The sequence below is a fragment of the Solanum verrucosum genome, unplaced genomic scaffold, assembly GCF_900185275.1.
Source record: "Solanum verrucosum unplaced genomic scaffold, falcon-dt-bn FXZP01000025.1, whole genome shotgun sequence".
Taxonomy (NCBI): domain Eukaryota; kingdom Viridiplantae; phylum Streptophyta; class Magnoliopsida; order Solanales; family Solanaceae; genus Solanum; species Solanum verrucosum.
Genome location: NW_026020239.1, coordinates 463,947 through 481,069, shown reverse-complemented (window position 1 = coordinate 481,069; position 17,123 = coordinate 463,947). Strand labels below are relative to the sequence as shown.

The 17,123-nt window shown below is 37.9% G+C and overlaps 1 protein-coding gene across 1 annotated transcript; it reads left to right on the top strand.

Moving 5' to 3' along the window:
- Positions 1 to 200: 200 nt before the first annotated feature.
- LOC125832806 (glutathione S-transferase L1-like) lies at positions 201 to 3,584 on the top strand. Its single transcript, XM_049512000.1, has 9 exons — positions 201 to 312; positions 769 to 817; positions 970 to 1,030; positions 1,833 to 1,919; positions 2,232 to 2,330; positions 2,422 to 2,527; positions 2,616 to 2,690; positions 2,869 to 2,972; positions 3,534 to 3,584. Exons 1-9 carry the CDS (start codon positions 201 to 203, stop codon positions 3,582 to 3,584), a joined length of 744 nt encoding a protein of 247 aa, XP_049367957.1.
- The last annotated feature ends 13,539 nt before the right edge of the window (positions 3,585 to 17,123 follow it).

Below are 17,123 nucleotides of genomic sequence, written 5' to 3'. Positions count from 1 at the left end.
ACTCACTTCCAACTTGGGGAAGATGAACTACTTTCTTCAAGTTCCCAAAAACCCTCTCCAAACTTGAGAGAAAATATCTAAAAAGTACAATTCTATTTTGGAAATTAAAAATAAAAGTTCCACCCTTAAAAATAATAATAAGTTCAATACTTATAGACTTCAGAAAATAGTGTTGGCAGATCTTTCGGAAAAGTTAGTCGATGTCGCCTAACGACTTCTGCGATTCGCCCTACGTCTGTCTCATCGCCGTTTCGTGCTTACCTTTAGCACCTTCACGTTCTGGACCATTGGGCAGTATAGTACTACTTCCCGGTACTATTCGGCGAAGAGCCGACTGCTCCTTTCATCTCTTTTTTTATCCTTCTCCTTCAGGGCTTCGCGTACTAGAACAAAGGGTGGAGTAAATCCCTTCGGTGAATCGCCAAGTGTGCTTGGCGATGCTCGGGCTTGACCTTCATCGTTCTTTTTAGCCTTTTTGTTCCTTTTTCCGCCTAAGTGTCTATGCTTTCACTAAAACTTCAAATACCTAAAACTTAAGACTTTTCATCGGATATTTAAACAAAATAAGCATTCGAGGACACTATTCTTATCAAAATAAAGCCCTAAATGAGTCCAATTTGTGGACTCATCAGTATGTGATACAACAACACCACTGATTTTAAATTTTTGATTAAGTAATGGTTGTATATGTATGTTGTATGCAAATTGTTTTTTTTTCAGTTTGCTTTTGATATGGATGTTCATGGGGTTATTCTTTTATTTGCACAGAAGTGTACAAGAACTTCTACCGCCTATCACTCTTTGATGGAACTACCAGGTTTAATTAAATATTTTCTCTTAATTTCTTTCTTGTCTGCCTTAAGAAAATATGTTTTTTGTCTGCCTTATGAATAATGTGGTGTTTGTCATCATTACGATATTATTTCTCCGACTGAAGATTGTTATCTGACTCGATTGCGTTTTCTAAAGGTTGTATATCAATTATCAAGGCCCCTATTCTCAACGTGTGTGGATTACCAGGAATTTTAAGGTTCACCCTTCTACCACTTCCTCCATTCTACTTTATCTAGCTTTTCTCTTTGCAGTTTGTTCTAAAAACAAGGACAACTTTCTATATTTGGAGACTCTCTAACCTAGAAATTACCATTTTACTCGTAATTGCATATCTTTAAAGCTCTAAAACTGTCATGACATGTGTAAGATCGAAAGTCGAAAGATACTTTTGATATAGGTTAAAATCATTTTTCTTTTCCAAATTTCATGTCCAGTCAAATACTGTCACATAAAATGAAAAAGAGTGAGTAGTTCTCAATTTTATTTTCGTATTTACTAGTACACTGTGCACTACAACAAGCAGCCCCTTTACTAGGTTGAGAAAAGGCTAAAGCGCAACGACTGATGAAAAGCAACAACTTCTTAGAATTCAGATAGGGTTGGAACCCTTTACAAGGGGCTTTTTGTTGCTCGACCGGAGAGAAGAAATTCTCGCGAATAGACATAATACTTCAACTAATCGTATACAATTCTTATCTACAAATAGCTTTGGGTCTTCTCTTGGATTTTAATATGCGTTAAAATTTTGATGATCTTTCATTTAAATATACACATTCTATGTCCAAAATATTTGATTTGGATGCACCCATAGTTCAAAAGTTCTATCCACCTCAGAAAGGAAATGTTACTACTTAGAATTGTTTATTTTATTGAAGTCTTTTGTTAATTTCATTTTGGAAGTAATTTCTATTATTGTTGGAATTATTCAGTCTGTGTGTTCTTATACCTGGCAATGGTCTTGTTTGCCTAGATAAATTTTCTAATATTTTGGATTGCAGGGTTTGCAAGACAGGATCAAGTTAGTTCCAATTGATCTTCAGAACAGGCCTGATTGGTACAAGGAAAAAGTTTACCCCACATATAAGGTAATTTTCCAGAATACCAACATTCATTTTCGCTTGCCCAATTCACATGTATTTGAAAATCTTGAGCTAAGATTTTGACAAAGGCATTTGGCCTCGTTGTAAATTGTATGAGAACTCCTGAAGAAAATATCCATATATTTTTGGGAAAGGGATTTCTCTTCCTCTTTGTATTCGATGAATATTGACTGAGCTAGTGCATAAATGCTCTAGTCTTAAAATTCGTCTGATTGAAGCAAGTGAATGTTTAAATCTTTGGGAGAGTATGCATCTCATTTTATGTTTCTGGTTATTTATATTTTCTACTCTTCACAGGTGTCATCCCTGGAGGACAATAACAAAGCGACGGGAGAGAGTTTGGATTTGGTTAAATATGTTGATAGTAACGTTGAAGGACCATCACTCTTGCCGGATGTAAGCTGCAAAATTTCATTATTATCCTATCTGTGTAGGAAAATCTTAAGCAGTAAATTGATAAAAATAAAATATTGGCAAATTAATACAGGACCCCGAAAAGCAAAAATTTGCTGAAGAATTAATAGCTTATAGTGATATTATATTTGTCCCAATAGTATACAGATCGTTCGCAAATGATGCACAGACACTGGCTGGTGGGATTTGAGCTTTTGTTCATTGAAACACATTATGTTTTGTTTGTTAAATGTTTCTTATGTAAGTTAATGGTATTCACACTTGTACCGGGTGCACAATTTGATTACCTAGAAAAAGCTCTCCACAAATTTGACGATGGGCCTTTCTTCCTCTGTCAATTCAGTCAGGTCATTACTATCTTTAATTTTCTCTTCCTCTCCGATTATGTGTCATGTGAGATGGTAGTTTTTCCCAAAAACATACTCGACAAGCAGTACCGAGTACTGTGGGTGTACTTTTTTCCAAGAATTTCAAATTTCATAGAGAGTTTGTGCTGATATGAAAACTTTGTTGTGCTAAGTTGACATAACATATGCTACATTTATTGAAAGGTTCCATATTTTTATGCCAGAGGGATTTAACTATGATATCACAACCGGGAGGCCTAAACTAGCCAAATGGATTTAGGTAGGACTTATATTAGATATGGAGTGTAAAGTATGATTAATATTTTTATATGGTATAACAAATTTCATTATTCATCAACTTAATTAGTTGTATTAGATGTTGTATCCTAGAATGTTCATCACAATAGAAAAGGGTTCATGGCTTGCACTTGGAAAGCATAGAGACTAAGGCTTGTTAAAATTTCCTTTGTTTCTTTTGGTGATAGTGTAAACCTCAACGCTAGCTGGTTGGGGCATTTTTCATGTATAATTTATGTGCTTTATAATGGAGTGAAGCCTTGGAACAACAATAAAGTTGTCTCTGTGTTACTACTGAGTCATGAGTTGCACAGACTCTTCACTTTTGATGCACCAATTGATATTTTTTAAGAGTCTGAGTAACATAATATGTTACGTATAACATGTTCAAACCGTGGAATCAACCACTGATATTTGTGTTAGGGTAGACTACATACATTACACCCCTTTGGTGTGCAGTCTTATCCTAATCCTGCAGCGTGAAAGTGGGATGCCTCCTACATCATTGTTCTATTTTAATTGAGCTTGATTAATCATCTCGTTGGAAATGAATAAGCTTGACGGATACAAGCAAACAAAAGTCTTGGAATAGGAGCGTAACGACCCGAGAGCACCCTCTAGTCGTTATTGGCGTATTCGACCTCAAAGAGGTCTTCTACAAGCCCTTAATATTCATCATAACATGTATCATAGAATAAAATCATGGAAAATTTAAATCTTTTACTTTGGAAGTTCACTTCACTTTATACATGAAAAATAGAATCTAACTTCGTCACAATGCACCATCTAGACATAGAAGTATCGAAAATGGGACTTAGCCCTTACATCAATAAGAAGTCTTGAAAATAGGAAGTACAACAATGTCTTTCAACATAAGCAAAGAACTAAACATAGAAGCTAGATCATAGGGTCTTGTCCCCGGACATGAGGACTTACCAACTTGGGGAAGCAACTCCAAGTGTCTTGAGAAGTAAGCTTGAATCCTCAACGGCCCGAACCTAAATGTTTGGGAAAAGGGAGAAAATATGGGTTAGTACACAACACGTATTAAGTATGGCTACTATGCATAAAAACCATTGAAACATGCATAAAAGGACATTTTATTCAAAACATGCTTTTTGCCAAGTAAATCCAATATGCACATAATTAAGTATCATAGTCCAAACCAACATAATATCATCCCAACATGTAGACAACCCAAACAATACTAGTGCAATGCAAAGAATAGAACCCCATAACCCTATTCAAAGCCAAGTATCACATTAAGCAACCTACTTCATGCATACATTCATAAGATCATATTTCATCATGACTTACCACATTCATAATGATCATACATAACATAGCTTCAACATACATAAGTCATAATAATCATAATCATAAGAGAACACTACTACAACCATCTCTTAGGATCCCACAAGTGCAATGTACAAGAGAATTCCATACCCTCTCTTACACTATGTAGAAACCCTTAAGAAATCCCTAGTAAGAGTTCACACCTTTCATACATTCATTTACTTTTACATTAGGGAAATATTACAATAACCGACATAGACCATGAGAGCTACATGGAATCCAGTGTTCTACTCCCACACCGAAAAGAGAGGGTTAACACATGCCTAAGGTGTAACCATTATTACATAGCTATCTAGGTGGATCCACTAAGCTAGAGTCCTATGTGGGCACATAGTTAAGGGTCAAGGAGATTGCTTCTAGAAACCCTAACTTACTAAACGTGGGGGTTTCCATCTCATGAGACAACACATACAGTAGGTAATACTGACTTGCTAAACGTGAGGAAACCCATGTGGGGAGCCGGACTCACGCGACATGAAACCCCCATCTCATTTACATGCCGTTTTGGTGCTAAGCATTTAATTTCCTTTAGTATTCATCTTTAGTCATCGCATAAGTTCACATTAGCCTTTACTAGACTATTATGTACACATCTTACCATAATAGCTCATATGTGTTCATAAGTGAGTAACAATCCTTTCACTTTAGGCTAGTGAGTAAATCTTTCACTTTACATTACATTACAATCGAACTACCTTTCAATCATATAACAATCATAACATAATATACATATTACTTCATAGCTAATTCAAGTGTAGATGGTTAAGGATGAGGAAACTAGGTCATCAACACCACAATAACACATAATAAGTAATTCACCTTTCATATTGGAGTTCAACAAAGAACCAACCTTCATACCTTCTTGCCCTTCGTGGGACATCCATACTTCAATTACCAAGCAATTCATAACCAATACATAATACAAGGTAATTCATGAAGTAATAACATAATCAACATCAATATAAGCAATTGACAAATTCCCTTCATAGCCTTCAAGTCTTCATTAAAAGACTCAACCCTAATTTCATAGAAAATATACATAACCTAGGGTAGAATCATCATACAAACATGAATTACATAACATTACATTCAATTCATAGCCCTCATTCAATATCCAACACAAACTAGGGTTAGAATTAGGAAAAGAAGGAGAAACATGAACCTCATGAGGAATTCTTCAAGAAACCACCAATACAACATAAATTCATCCATAATAGTTCATATAACATCAATGAAAGTCAGTTTATAACATCAATTTCACTTTAGAAAGAAGACCTATGTTTTTGGATTGAAACCTAGAAATTGGAGATTTTGAAGTTCATCTTGAAGGGGCCTCTTGGGGAAAGGAAACCCAAGAGTGATAAGCTACCACACCTTATTGACAAATTAACCACGAAAATCTGAGTTGAAACCTTGGAGAGTTGGTCTTCTTCTTGAAGCTCCAATCTTCTTCAATGGAGTTGTTGAGAAGAGAGAGAGAGAGTAGAGAGAAGGAGGAACTTTAGGTTTAGATCTTTGGGATTTTGTGTTTGAGTGATAAAAGTGAGGTAAATTGACTTTAAAAAATCATTATATACACGTCCCCTAAAGTACCCTAAATACCCCTCACTAAAATTGACTCTTTAATAAGGTAAAAAATAGATTTATGAATTTCTGCATTTTCATCGCAGTTCAAGTCCGCGACGCGGAGCTGTTCCCTGAAGATATTTGGAATTAAATTTCGAGACAATATAGTCCGCGACAGGATCGCGTCGCGAACTGAATGTTTGCTCCTTGGGGAGCAAGTGCGCGACGCGCCGTCATTCCCTCCATGCACAACTTGCAAGCTGCCTTGGCTTCTTGCTTGGCCAAGTTTGGGGTCCTCCTCGAGGCCCCTTAGGGTCCCCCTGGGCGTCGTATTCGAACGTTTTGACCCTAGAAACATATATTTACCTATTTTAAACCTTTTAACCAGATGATACCATCATACGATACTCCCAAACCTGCCCAAACACCTAAGGACACACTAGAACACATTCTTCTCTAGTTTCCGGACATCGTGGTCGTTTCTTGACATTTAGACTTTTACTCTTCCAAACCAAGTCAATTACATTAGTTTAGGTTTATAAACATCATTTTGACTATTTTTAAGTCATTATTAATAAGGTGAGGCTCAAACTTAAGTCATAGAATTTCTGGGGTGTTACAATATCCCCCCTTAGGAACATTCGTCCCCGAATGTCACCTGAACTTCTTTCTAGGGAGACAATGAATCAAACTAGCAGCACAATAACCAGTCACATCAACAACATCATATCATCATATCATATAGGGATTTATTCCACAACATCACTATGCTCTAAACTCTTTACTTCACATAAGTATAGGAGGAACTACCTTCTCCATATTCCATGAGGATCAACATATATGTTAAGCAATCAACAAGACATTACTTTAGCAAGACAACATCAAGCATGCTCATTACAACTCTCATGAAGACAACATCACACAACATCTATGGGTGTAATTTCAATCATGAGAAACAAAATTCATGAAAACTCAAAATACAACTTTAAGCATGAATTTTCACAAAAATATGCACATACAAGGAATTCATGTCATAATCATCAACACACAAGATTTTTTAATTTATACCAAATAAGAGAGACTACTAACCTCAACTATGGCTAGGAGTAGGAGGAAAAAGATGAGGGTAGCGGGACTTCATGTCAGCCTCGGCCTCCCATGTTGCACCCTCAACTAGGTGGTTTCTCCATAGGACTTTTACGGGGGAAACCTCTTTATTCCTCAACTTCTTAACTTGACGATCTAGGATTTCAACTGGAACCTCTTCATAATAAAGGTTCTCATTCACCCATAAACCTTCTAGAGGGAGAATGGACAACGGGTCACCTATAAACTTCTTTAATATAGAAATATGGAACACTGGGTGAACCAGGGCCAACTCGATGAGTAATTTCAACTCATAAGCGACCTTTCCGACACGCTTCAAGATCTCATAAGGCCCAACATACCGGGGGATAAGTTTCCCCTTCTTACCAAACCTCATCACCCCTTTCATGGGTGAGATCTTCAAGTGGACCCAATCATCTACTTCAAATTCAAGATCTCTCTTTCTATTATCGGCATAAGACCTTTGTCGACTATGAGCCATTTTGAACTTATCCTTAATAAGTCAAACTTTTTTCGTAGCCTCATAGACTACCTCGGGATCAAGAAGAGAAAATTCACCTGCTTCAAACCACCCAACCGGAGATCGACACCTTTTACCATAAAGTGCTTGAAAGGGTGCCATAACAATACTTGAGTGGTAGTTATTGTTGTACGAAAATTCTATTAAAGGTAGGTGGTCATCCCAATTACCTTTGAACTCAATGACACAGGCTCTCAACATGTCCTCTAGGGTTTGGATGGTGCGTTCCGCTTGACCATCCGTTTGAGGGTGAAATGAGGTACTAAGTTTCACTTGAGTACCAAGCCCACTTTGGAAAGGCTTTCAAAAATGGGAAGTAAATTGGGCACCTCTATCCGAAATAATCGACAATGGGGCCCCATGCAATTTCACAATCTCCTTAATGTACAACTTAGCATAATCTTCTGTCGAATAAGAAACCTTGATGGGAAGGAAATGGACTGATTTGGTCAATCTATCCACAATGACCTAAATGGAATTATGTTGCCTACTGGTTCGAGGCAAACCTACCACGAAGTCCATATTGATCTCTTCCCACTTCCAAGTGGGGGTGTCAATATCTTGAGTTAGACCTCCCGGTCCTTGGTGCTTGGCTTTGACTTGTTGGCAATTTGAGCACCTAGCCACAAAATCTGCTATGTCTCTTTTCATTTCGTTCCACCAATAGATCTCACGTAACTCGCGATACACTTTGGTGGCTCCCGGATGGATGGAGTATCGGGACCCATGGGCCTCCTCTACGATTGTCTCTCTTAGACCATCCACATCCGGCACACACAATCTTCCTTGGTGCCTAAGCACCCCATCTTCTCCTTGAGAGAAAGTTTCTATTGCTTTGTTGAGAACCGACTATTTTAGTTCTATCAATATATGGTCAAGATGTTGCTTAGACTTCACGTCAACAACAACTGATGACTTGGAATTATGACGGACCATAACACCTCCTTTTGGGAAATCTTCAAGTCGGACACCCAACCAGGCTAGCCTATGTACATCACGGGCTAACTCCCTTTTCTCTTCTTCCACATGTGACACACTACCCATAGATATACGACTCAAAGCATCCACAACCACATTTGCTTTTGCGAGGTGGTAAAGGACACTCATATCATAATCTTTTAAGAGTTCCAACCACCTCCTTTGTTGGAGATTCAATTATTTTTGGCTAAAAACATATTGAAGATTCTTGTGGTCGGTAAACACATCCACATGTACCCCATAGAGATAGTGTCTCCAAATCTTTATAGCAAAGACTACGGCCGCTAGCTCAAGGTCATGAGTTGGATAATTCTTCTCATGCACCTTGAGTTGTCTCGAAGCATAAGCTATAACCTCACCATACTGCATGAGGACACAGCCTAAACCTACTCGGGAAGCGTCATAATATACTACAAACTCTTCGGTGCCCTCCGGTAAGGTCAAAACCAGAACGGAGGTGAGCTTTTCTTTCAACAATTGGAAGCTCTTTTCACAAGATTTCGACCATTTGAACTTGGACTTCTTTTGAGTTAAGGCTGTTAATGGAGATGCAATAGTTGAAAATCCCTCAACAAACCTCCGGTAATAACCGGCCAAACACAAAAAGCTTCGGATGTCGGAAGGATTCAAAGGTCTAGGTCAACTTTTGACCGCATCGGTTTTCTTTGGATCAACTTCTAGACCCTTACTAGAAATAATGTGACCAAGGAAAGCAACCGATCATAGCGAAAACTCACACTTGCTAAACTTAGCATAGAATTGGTGATCTTTGATGGCTTGCAATACTATACTCAAATGATTCATGTGATCATCCTCACTTTTAGAGTATATCAAGATGTCATCAATAAAGACAATAACAAATGAGTCTAGAAAATTTCTAAACACACGATTCATAATGTCCATGAAAGGGGCATTTGTAAGACCAAAGGACATCACTAAGAACTCAAAATGACCATATCTTGTTTGGAAGGCTATTTTCGGAACATCAACACCTCTCACCCTAAGTTGATGATAACCCGACCTCAAATCAATTTTTGAAAAGTAACTCGCTCCTTGAAGTTGATCAAATAAGTCATCAATCCTATGGAGTGGATACTTGTTCTTAATGGTCACCTTATTTAACTGTCAGTAATCAATACACATACGAAGAGATCCATCCTTCTTCTTCACAAATAACACTGGTGCACCCCAAGGAGATATACTAGGTTGGATAAACCCTTACCCAACAAATCTTTGAGTTGAGCTTTTAATTCCTTCAACTCCGTCGGGGCTATCCGATAAGGAGGGATTGAAATGGGTTGTGTATCCGACAATAAATCTATGTCGAAATATATTTCCCGTTCGGGAGAAATCACGGGTAAGTCATCGGGAAAGACTTCTGGAAAATCCTTCACTACGGGGACCGACTCCAAAGGAGGAATCTCGAACTCAAGATCCTTGACCCTCACAATATGATAGAGACAACCCTTAGAAATCAACTTACAAGCTTTTAGACATGAAATGATCCTTCCCCTAGGAATGTAATTTCCTCCCTTCCATTCTAAAATGGGTTCATTAGGAAATTGAAACTTCACAATTCGGGTCCTACAATCTATGGACGCAAAACAAGCATGAAGCCAATCCATCCCCAATATAACATCAAAGTCTAACATATCAAGTTCCACCAAATCAACCAAAGTGACTCTATTGGGCAAAGATATGGGACAACCCCTATAGACTCTGTTAGCAAATATGGAATCACCTACCAGAGTAGAAACCGTAAAGGGTTTATCTAAGACATCGGAAAGCATATTAAACTTCATAGCCACTAAATGGGTTACAAAAGACACTTTGCACAAATAGGCTTCTCAACATAAGGATCACCACCTCTTGCTTCTTGAGGCTTGGGGGTAGACACTTTACCTTTTTTGATCCTTGGAGTGTTAGCAGGACCTTGGTTGGAAAACCTCTTTTTGAAATTTGGCTTATCTTGGATTTCAAACCTAACCTTGGAAGAATTTCCATCATCGGTTCTTGACCTCTTCAATTCTCTGCCAGCTTGCTTAAGCTTTTGCTCCTCAATTTGCGCGGCATGAACCATAAGGCGAGAAATGTCCATGCTTGGGATTAGCATAGCCGACCTACATTCATTCACCACAAGATCGGATACACCCATAACAAATTTGTTCATTGTAGCTCTAGAGTCCGACACCAAAGTAGGAGCATGCTTGGACAAATGAGTGAACTTGAGGCCATACTCCTTCACACTCATACCCCCTTGACGAAGGTTGATGAATTCTTGCATTTTCCTCTCCCTTAGTTCCAAGTGGAAAAACCTTTCAAGAAAAGCCATCTTGAATGTAGCCCAGCTTATCGGACCCTCTCTAATAGGTCTCCCCTCCTTCCATTGCTCATACCACACTTGTGCCACATCTTTGAGTTGATAGGCGGCTAACTCCGCCTTTTCTTGAGAAGAGACACCCATAGCCTCTAGAACCAAAAACACTTCATCAATGAACCCTTGTGGATCTTCTTCCACTTTGGAGCCAAAGAAAGTAGGGGATTCATCCTTGTGAAATCCCTTATCCTAGAAGCGGTAGTGCTAGCATTAGGGTTCACATGCACCATAGCATCCCTTGCAACTTGAGTGGCCAACACTTGAGTCAAATTATGAATAGCCGACCTTATCTCAACATTAGACATAGCCCCTTCTTCAATAGGAACTTCAGTGTTTTGAGGAGCTTGAACGGGAGCCGCCTCATTCACATTCTCCTTACCGGCACTCCTTGTGTTATTCCTTCTTATATTCATTGCCTATAAGCACAAGAGGAGGATTAGAAGAAAAGGACAAAATAGAGTTAAGACTCTTAGGCACGACTATGGAATAACAAAAGAGTGAAAGTTCTTAAGCATCTCGTAGCCTCTCATTCATAAGTGTGGCGCGCTTCACACCCATGAACAAGACTCTACTCGCGTGGTATCTTGTGACATGCATCCTACATTATTCTCAAACTTATTCTCTGATATCAAGTTTGTAATGACCCGACAGCACCCCCTAGTCGTTACTGGTGTATTCGACCTCGAAGAGGTCTTATACAAGCCCTTAGCCTTCATCATAACATGTATCATAGAATAAAATCCTGGAAAATATAAAACTTTTACTTTGGAAGTTCAACTTCACTTCATACATGAAAAATAGAATCTAACTTCATCACAATGCACCATCTAGACATAGAAGTATCGAAAATGGGACTTAGCCCTTACATCAATAAGAAGTCTTGAAAATAGGAAGTACAACAATGTCTTTCAACATAAGAAAAGAACTAAACATAGAAGCTAGATCATAGGGTCTTGTCCTCGAACTTAACGACTCACCAACTTGGGGAAGCAAGTCCAAGTGTCTTGAGAAGTAAGCTTGAATTTTCAACGGCCCGAACCTAAATGTTTGGGAAAAGGGAGAAAATATGGTTTAGTACAACACACGTACTACGTATGGCTACTATGCATAAAAACCATTAAAACATGCATAAAAGGACATTTTATTCAAAACATGTTTTTTGCCAAGTAAATCCAATATGCACATAATTAAGTATCATAGTCCAAACCAACAAAATATCATCCCAACATGTAAACAGCCCAAGCAATACTAGTGCAATGCAAAGACTAGAACCCGATAACCCTATTCAAAGACAAGTATCACATTAAGCAACCTACTTCATGCATACATTCATAAGATCATATTTCATAAGAACTTACCACATTCATAATGATCATACATAATATAGCTTCAACATACATAAGTCATAATAATCATAATCAGAAAAGAATACTACTACAACCATCTCTTAGGATCCCACAAGTGAAATGTGCAAGAGAAATCCCATAACCTCCCTTACACTATGTCCAAACCCTTAAGAAAGCCCTAGTACGAGTTCACAGCTTCCATACCTTCATTTACTTTTACATTAAGAAAATATTACAATAACCGACATAGACCATGAGAGCTACATGGAATCCGGTGTTCTACTCCCACACCGAAAAGAGAGGGTTAACACTTGCCTAAGGTGTTACCATTCGTACATAGCTATCTAGATGGATCCACTAAGCTAGAGTCCTATGTGGGCACATAGTTAAGGGTTAAGGAGATTGCTTCTAGAAACCCTAACTTACTAAACGTGGGGGTTTCCATCTCATAAGATAACACATACCGTACATAATCCGGACTTACTGTAAGGAAACCCATGTGGGGAGCCAGACTTACAAGACGTGAGAACCCCATCTCATTTACATGCCCTCTCAGTGCTAAGCATCAAATTCCCTTTAGTTATCACATAAGTTCACATTAGCCTTTACTAGACTTTTAAGTAGACATCTTACCATAATAGCTCATATGTGTTCATAAGTGAGTAACAATCCTTTCACTTTAGAGACACTTAGCAAGTGAGTAAACCATTATCTTTACATTACACTACAATCATGAGACCTACCTTTCAATCATATAGCAATCATACAAGAATATACATACATACTTCATAGCTAATTCAAGTGTAGAGGGTTAAGGATGAGGAAACTAGGTCATCAACACCACAATAACACATTAGGTATAGCATCATTACAATCTAAGTAATTCACCTTTCATATTTGAGTTCAAAGATGAACCAACCTTCATACCGTCTTGCCCTTCGTTGGACATCCATACTTCAATTACCAAGCAATTCATAACCAATACATAATACAAGGTAATTCATGAAGTAATAACATAATCAACATTAATATAAGCAATTGACATATTCCCTTCATAGCCTTCAAGGCTTCATTCAAAGACTCAACCCTAATTTCATAGAAATTATACATAACCTAGGGTAAAACCCTCATACAAACATGAATTACATAACATCACATTCAATTCATAACCCTCATTCAATATCCAACACGAACTAGGGTTAGAATTAGGAAAAGAAGGAGAAACATCGGTCTCATGGGGAATTCTTCAAGAAACCACCAATACAACATAAATTCATCCATAATAGTTCATATAACATCAATGAAAGTCAGTTTATAACATCAATTTCACTTTAGAAAGAAGACCCACGTTTTTGGATTGAAACCTAGAAATTGGAGATTTTGAAATTCATCTTGAAGGGGCCACTTGGGGAAAGGAATCCCAAAAGTGATAAGCAACCATACCTTATTGACGAATTAACCACGAATATCCGAGTTGAAACCTTGGAGAGTTGGTCTTCTTCTTGAAGCTCCAATCTTCTTCAATGGAGTTCTTGAGAAGAGAGAGAGTAGAGACAAGGAGGAACTTTAGGTGTAGATCTTTGGGGTTTTGTGTTTGAGTGATTAAAGTGAGGTAAATTGACTTAAAAAAATTATTATATACACGTCCCCTAATGTAACGCCCCTCAAAATGACGTAGGAAGAACTAGAGGTTCACATGTTTTTTGATGGAGTATGGTTGTCCCGAGTCTTGTTTAAAAGAGTTTCATGAATCAACGTCAAGGCACGTGCTAGAGTCTATGTTAAAAAGTTGTTTTTAAATGATGGTTTAAGGAAGAGGCATGTGCCAAGCCAAGGGGACAAAGCTTGCTCAACCTTGGCCAAGCTACTGCCCCATGACCACGGACCACTTCACGGCAAGTGGTCATGACCACAGCTCATGAAAGTGGCCGTGAAGGTCACTTGGTGGCAAAGCTTGCAAGGCCATTTAGCCAAGCCACTGCCTCCAAGTTCACGAGCATCACCACGACCCGTGGTGTTGACCATGGATCGTGGGAGCTTCCGTGAACTTGACTTTGCCTTGGAGGGCTTGGCAAGTGAGGGAGGCTCACTGCCTCAAGGACCACAGGAACCACCACGAGCGGTGGTGCCCCTCACGACCCATTAAGTTGGGCGTGGTCCGTGATGGACTGCCTCAAGAGAAGGGCTTTTAAGTAATTTCATTTTAATTGTTTATTATGTGGGGTTGATTTTAAATGGTTTATATGATAAATATATAAGGTTTTAAGTCTTTTAACAAGTCATTTTACTCTCTTTTCCCAAATTAAACTCCAAAGTTCTTCTCTCTCGATATTTATCTCTCAACTCAAGGAAGAAGGAGAGGTGGAACCTAGGGTTTTAGATTTCAAGCTTTATTCATCAAGTTTTCCTGGGATTCATCAAGTCTAAGGTATGGTGACCCTTGATTCTTGATTATCCTTTCTTTTAAAGAGTCCATTGAAAAGGGTTTCAAAAGTCTTCAAAGAACAAAATGCCTAATTTCTATTCTAAGCATGGGTTCATTGATAAATGGTTTCAAAAGCATTATATTGGTGAATTAAAGTAGAATTGATTATTTAATATGAACTTCCTTCAAGAATCCATGTTTTCACTAAAATCCTAAAGTTGCTATGAAGTGGTTCTATTTCTATAAATTCAAAGTTGATGGAATTATGTGTAAAGTGAATTGTATTGATATCTCTTGTGTTGTTTAATATTTATTTATGATTATTTGTTGATAATGGATGAATTAAGGGTGGTAAGCCTTATGGGTGAAGTATTGGTGATGTTGGCTATGGCTTTGGATTATGGTAAGAAAGCTTGAACTCTCTTTATGGAATTGATTGTTGTTGGTAGGTTGGTGGAAGTGCTATATCTTATTCTTGTGTGGTATTATTGGGAATTGAGGCCATGAAAGGCAATATATGAGTGTTATTATATTGTTGTATTTTTATACATATATGAGGCTATATGTAAAGTCCTATATGAAGCTATATGTAAAGTTTGTGTGAAGCTATAATGTGAAGATGTTCTAATGGTATTAATGTGATAAGGTATAAAGTGTTATCATGCTAATGTGAAAGCATGTCTCTCTTGAAATGGTGATATGTGGTGATGATGGACTATGATGAGTTTTCATAAGATGATGTTGTAGATCATATGCTAGACTTGATTATCTTGTCTTGTGTGATGGAAGCTTGATTATATATATGAATGTTTGGTTGGGCTATCACTTAGTAATGGAGCTCTTCCTATAAATGCTAAAAGAGGAATTCTAGGCCAAGACTTGAATTGGTAGACTTAAGCATAGTGCCTTTTTATGAGTCTAGCTTTCCTAAGAAAGTGTATAACCTTGAAGGATGGGCCTTAGGGCGATGTTCCCTTCTTGAGTGAAATGATAGACTTAGAGATGGATAGAGCCGGAACAGCATGAGAATCCTTATCTAAGAAAGTCAAATGAGCTATCCTTATGATCCTAGGTTGGCTATGACTAAGAAATGGGGCCTTTCTTGGGAAGAGGTACTATGAGTTGGTTGAACTAGAAAAGGAACCCTCTCTAGTACATATGTGATTGAATACTCTATGGAAACCAAGGCTAAGCACCGAGTGGATGTGATTAGGATGGTGGCCTAGTTGAGCATGACATTAGGCACAATGAACATTCTTCGACATCTCTTAAACCATGTGCGAACATGGGTTTCTTTTGGTTCTACCCTTGGCAAGTAGAACAACCTCCATGGAGTAGGATAGACTCCATATTTCATACCTTGCTAGTGTGGTCTATGTCGGTTAAGGCCTATTTCCAATATGTGGGATGTGCACTCTAGTATTGGATAGGTTCTACAACGTGTAAGTAGTAGTATGGGATCCTATTTACACATGGCACGAGTAGGCTTAAAAGATGATAAAGTGAGTTCCCTAAGCCTTAGGGCTATTAAGTGATTGTCCCCTATATGCTTGTGTGTCCCTTAGATGGTTTTATAAAGAATGTTAACTTTGTATGTTATAATGTAATGATAAAACCCTTGTCTATGGTAACTCTTAGGAAAACTTAGGTGTATATGAAGAGGTTGTATGGGCGGTCACTTCATTATTCACTTAAGTGTGGCTTAGGGTGACTTGAGATAGAGACTTAAATGGTAATGAAGGAATTACTTTGCTATCTTGTTTAAGTATTGTGCACTTGTATTAATTGAGTTGTAAATGATGTGAATATGGTCTTAATTGTGAATGGTGACTTGAAATGTGGGTTTATGCTTGTGGTTGTAAAGGTTTGTTAAAGAAGGTCTTAAAAGCATACATTTCTTGTAAATGTCTGTTGTGCATGTTTTCTTGCATGGTATCATACTTAGTACTTATTGTACTAACTCCATATTTCTCTATTGTTATAAGTGTAGGTGGTGGGAAATGAGGAGATCGTTTGAGGAAGCTTGGGATATTGACTCTTCTCAAGAAGCTTGGTATGTCCTCATATATTCGAGGACATAGTTGTTATCTTTCTAGTATTTCCACTTAGACATTGTATAAGACTTATATTTTCTATTGTTGTAAAGGGCCGTGCCCCTAAGATGTTCTATTCATGTCTAAGATGGTACATGAGACTTAGAAATTCTATTTCTTTACATTTGAAAGATTTTATGAGTAATATGGATTTGTTTTAAAAAGTGTTTTTATTCCTTACGGTTTTTATTATCGAATGCGATGAATGAATGCTAAGGTTTGTATAAAACCTCCGAGAGGTCAAATACGCATGTAACGACTAGATGGTGCTCCCGGGTCGTTACACCTAAAGTACCCTAAATATCCCTCACTTAAATGGACACTATAATAAAGTAAAAAATAGATTTACGAATTTCTGCATTT